This window comes from Lathyrus oleraceus, chromosome 4 (genome assembly GCF_024323335.1).
Source record: "Lathyrus oleraceus cultivar Zhongwan6 chromosome 4, CAAS_Psat_ZW6_1.0, whole genome shotgun sequence".
NCBI classification, from domain to species: domain Eukaryota; kingdom Viridiplantae; phylum Streptophyta; class Magnoliopsida; order Fabales; family Fabaceae; genus Lathyrus; species Lathyrus oleraceus.
This window is the reverse complement of record NC_066582.1, coordinates 474,230,486-474,235,347: the sequence shown is the minus strand read 5'-3', so window position 1 is coordinate 474,235,347 and position 4,862 is coordinate 474,230,486. Positions and strand designations below refer to the sequence as shown.

The 4,862-nt window shown below is 33.7% G+C and overlaps 1 protein-coding gene across 1 annotated transcript; it reads left to right on the top strand.

Moving 5' to 3' along the window:
* Positions 1-752: 752 nt before the first annotated feature.
* LOC127138027 (uncharacterized mitochondrial protein AtMg00810-like) lies at positions 753-1,286 on the top strand. The gene has a single exon (XM_051064433.1). The coding sequence runs from the start codon at positions 753-755 to the stop codon at positions 1,284-1,286; it is 534 nt and encodes a 177-aa protein (XP_050920390.1).
* Positions 1,287-4,862: the final 3,576 nt, after the last annotated feature.

Genomic DNA, 4,862 nt, shown 5'->3' with positions numbered 1-4,862 from the left:
TTGAGTAATCCAAAGTGGATTTGTGCTATGAAGGATGAAGTGGAATCCATTGAGAAGAACATTACTTGGGAGTTAGTTTATCTACCCAAAGGAAAGAAGACAATTGGTGTAGTTGGTGTTCAAAGTGAAAGCAAATCCTAAGGGTGAGATAATCAAGTATAAGGCTCGATTGGTTGCTAAAGGATTTTTGCAAAGAGAAGACACAGACTTTGAAGAGGTTTCTGCACCTGTTTCTAGGATTGAAATTATTATGCTTGTTGTTGGTATTGATAATAACCATAATTGTCCTATATACCAAATGGACGTCAAATCCGCGTTTTTGAACAAACCGCTTGAAGAAGAGGTATGTGTAGGACAACCCCCTGGTTCTATTGTGAAAGACAGTAGTTGAAGTTCTATAAGTTAAATAAAGAATTATATGATTTTAAGCAAGCTCCAAGAGCTTGGAATAAAATAATTGATGGTTTCCTAAAGGACTTAGCTTCAAGAAATGTGTATCCGATCACAAAGTGTATGTGAAGACGAATACAAGTGAAGGAGTAATTATCCTTTGTCTATGTGTAGATGACTTATTGATCACTGGAAGCAACATAAAGTGTATTTCAAAGTTCAAGCGTGAACTTATGGAAGAATTTCAGGTGACCGACCTTAGCCTCATGACATACTTCCTTGGCATTGAGTTCCACAAGTCTAAAAAGGGATTGCTCATGCACCAAAGAAGGTGTGCTCTTGATACATTGAAGAAGTTTGAAATGGAGCATTGCAATGCTGCCATTTCTCCAGTTGAACAAAGGTTGCAATTGTTTAAGAATGAGGATAAGCAAGATGTTGATCCAACTCAATATAGGAGGTTGATAGGATCCTTGTGCTACTTGTGCAATACGCGACCATACTTGGCGTTTAGTGTTAGTATTGTGAATAGATTGATGGGGAGACCAAAGTTGTCTCACTTGGCAGCAGTAAAGAGGATCCTACACTATGTCAAAGGTTTTGTAGGCTGTAAAATTCTCTTTCCTGAAGCGGATATAGGAAAAAAATGCAATTTGCTTGATTTTACAGATTCTAATTGGTGCAGAGATAAAGATAATCGGAAGTCTACAGCTGGATACATCTTTATGTTCGATGCGACACCTACCTCATGGTGTTCGAAGAAGGAACCGGTAGTTGCACTCTCATATTGTGAGATCGAGTACATTTTCACTTCTTTATGTGCGTGCCAAATCGTGTGGTTATGGATCTATTGGAGGAGATGGGCAGCAGTGAGGGTGAGGCTATCACACTCTTAGTTGACAATGTTTCCACGATTAATCTTGCTAAGAGCCCAATTGCATATGGGAGCAGCAAGCATATTGAGATGAGATTTCACTATTTGAGGGAACTTGTTAGTGAAAGAAGGTTACGACTGAGATATTGCCGAAGTGAGGACCAAGTTTCTAATTTATTGACTAAGGGAGTCACAAATGATATGTTCAAGAGGTTGAAGATGTGCATGAGCATGGTAGACTTCCAACACTTAAATTAAAGTGGTGTGTTGATGTTTTTCAAGTAATTCAAGTGTTGTAATCGGTTAACGCAGGTAGGTAACCGGTTACAGTAACACATGGGGTTAAATCAAGTAGCCAAAATATTATGTTTTTGCAGGTGTAACCAGTTAACCATTTGGTGTAACCGGTTACCACTGAAGCTGATTTAATTTCAGATTTAATTCAGTGTCAGTTGTAACTAATTAACCACTTTGATTAACCGGTTACAAGTGCGATTTTTTTGTTATTTTTGTTATTTTACTTGATCAATTCAATTCCCAATTATGTTCTAACTCATATATAAGTGTTTTAGATGCACACTCATCCAAAGTTAATGAAATTACAAACTCTCACCCTCAATTCTCTCTCTCTCTCTCTCTCTCTCTCTCTCTCTCTCTCTCTCTCTCTCTGTCTCTCTTTCCACATCCAAAATTTCTGCAATATTGTTCATCAATCTTGTGGTGTCTTGTTCCAACATTTTAATGATAAAAATGCATATGATATAAATGTAGAAATATACCAAGTATGAAAAAAAAATTGGGACAAAATTAGGGTATGACACGTGTGTAGATTTTTTTGTTGCTATTTTCCCAAGTATGTATCAAAGTTAAGGTTCCAATTAAGGGAGGAAAGAAGAGAAATGAAAATTGTGATCAAGCGGACAAGAAAGAGTGACAAGAAATTTCTAATCAAAGGAGGAAGAAGACAAAAAGATTAAGGAGTAACAATGTTACGAATATGGCTAATCGTTATAATGATTTTAAACACTTTGAAGATGAAGTTGATGAAAAAGTGAAGATATGAGAGACTTTGGATGGAGCGATGAGTTAATGGGTCAAATAATATATTCATCCAATTTCTACACCAGGTAGTTGGAAGAAAATAGAATTGAATATTAACATAAATAAAGATAGTTACTTTGAGTTTTCTACACCATAATAAAATGTAGTTCTTTTGGGCATATTTAGGATTTTGGTAGTTTTGTGTCTAAAGATGGGTTTTTATTTTTCCATTCAAAAATAGTTTGTTGAGAGTTTTTTTTTTCATTCAAAAGTAGTTTGTTGAAAGGGTTTGCAATTTTTCCATTCAAAATTATAGTTGAGAGAAAGTTTATAATTTTTCTGTCCAAAAATTATAGTCGAGAGAGAGTTTGCAAATTTTTCCGTCTAAAAATTATAATTGAGAGAGGGTTTGCTATTTTTCCGTTTAAAAACAACAGTTTGGAGGGTTTGCAATTTTCTCCTTAAACATTACAATTGTATTAGAGGGTTTGTAATTATGTCCTTGTAAAAATTACAAGTTGAAATTATGAATTTGTGAGTTTTATTTCTAAGTTTTTTGTTTCTTTTCTTCTTTTATGGGTATGCTTCCGTGTGTGTATAAATTATTATTTTTGTTATCCCGATAACTGGTATTTAGACTAAGGTTCCGATCAAGGGAGTAAACAAGAGTAGCAAAAATTATAATCAAGCAAAAAAGAAAGAGTGACAACAAAATTTAATCAAAGGAGAAAGAAGACAAAAAGATTGAAGACTAATAATTTTATAAATGTGGCTAATCATTATAATGATCTTAGAACCCTTTGAAAATTAAGTTCATGACAAAGTGAAGATATGAGAGATTTTGGAGGAATGGAGGATTTGTTAGGTCAAATAATATGTTCATCTAAGTCCCACACCGGGTAGTAAGAGGAAACTAGAATTGGAGTATTAATATGAAAAAAGATAATTAGGTTGAGTTATCTACACCATAATAAAATGTAGTTTTTTTTGTGTATTGGGAATTCGGGTTGTTTTATGTCTAAAGAGGGTTTTTTTATTTTTTCGTTAAAAAATAGTTTGTTGGGGGAATTTTTTATTTCTTCGTTTAAAAATAGTTTGTTGAAAGAGTATCCATTTTTTTTGCCAAAAATTATAGTTGAGAGAGGGTTTGCAATTTTTTTTGTTCAAAAATTGTAGTTGAGAAAGAGTTTTCAATTTTATCATTCAAAAATTATAATTGAGAGAGGGTTTGCAATTTTTCGGTTCAAAAATTACAGTTTCGAGGATTTGCAATTTTCTCCTTAAAAATTACAATTGTATTAGAGGGTTTGTAATTTTGTCCTTGTAAAAATTACAAGTTGAATTAAGAATTTATAAGTTTTATTTTTGAATTTTTTGTTTCTTTTCTTCTTTTGTGAGTATGCTTCCGCCTGCATAGATTTTTGTTGTTGTTATTTTCCCAACAACTGGTATCAAGGTTAAGGTTTCGATAAGGGGAGGAAAGAAGAGTAACAAAAATTATGATCAAGCAAAAAATAATGAGTGACAAAATATTTAATCAAAGGAGAAAGAAGACAAAAATATTGAGGTAGAAGACAAAAATATCCCCGGTCTTTTCACCTTTGCGTCATGGCAGCTCAAGTACTTGATTGTACCTGTGAACTATTTTACCAAGTGGATCAAGGTCGAAGAAGCGACAAATATCACGGTGACGAACATCCTAAAGTTCTTCAAATGGAACATACTGACTGTATTTGGAGTCCCCTAAGCCACTATGATAGATAATGGAACATAGTTCTTTAATAAAGGGTTGAAAAACCTATTTGGGGAGTTGAGGATCAAATAACACTTAGCTTCGGTGGAACACCCTCAGACGAACGGGTAAGCCAAAGTAGCATATGTGGTGCTAGAGGCCTAAAGCAAATGCTAGAGGAAGCCAATCGTAACTGTAATGATGAGCTTCCACATGTCTTATGGGATTATAGCATAACTCCCTAGTCGACCACAGGAGAAACTTCTTATTAGACGAAGGAGAATTATCTAGAATGAGGGGGGGTGAATAGATCTCAAGTTAAAAAACTTTACAAAAATTATTTTAAAAATGTTAACGGCTAGCGGGAGTGACCCGAATCGAATTGTCTAAATCGATCCACTATCAAAAAGCCCGAATATGCGTATATAGAATCAAGTTATGATAACAATAACAAATTGATCGGTATATTTTTAACAACAATTAATTGAATACTACAATAAAAGTGAAGTCTATTCCTAATGACAAAATACACAAAAGTGCAATTGAGGCAAATTATCGAACATCTTGTGTGCAGTCAATTTTGTTTAGAATTTTGTATGGTTTTGTTGATTTACAAATCCAACCACAATCTAATAGATTGTGATCAACTCAATAAAACATATTTCAAAAGGTTATAAAAAAGTTTAACCAAACGTATTGATCGTACAATCGACGAATTAAACAATTTGCAAATGAAAAGTAAAATACACACACACACACACACACACACACACACACACACACACACACACACACACACACACATATATATATATATATATATAT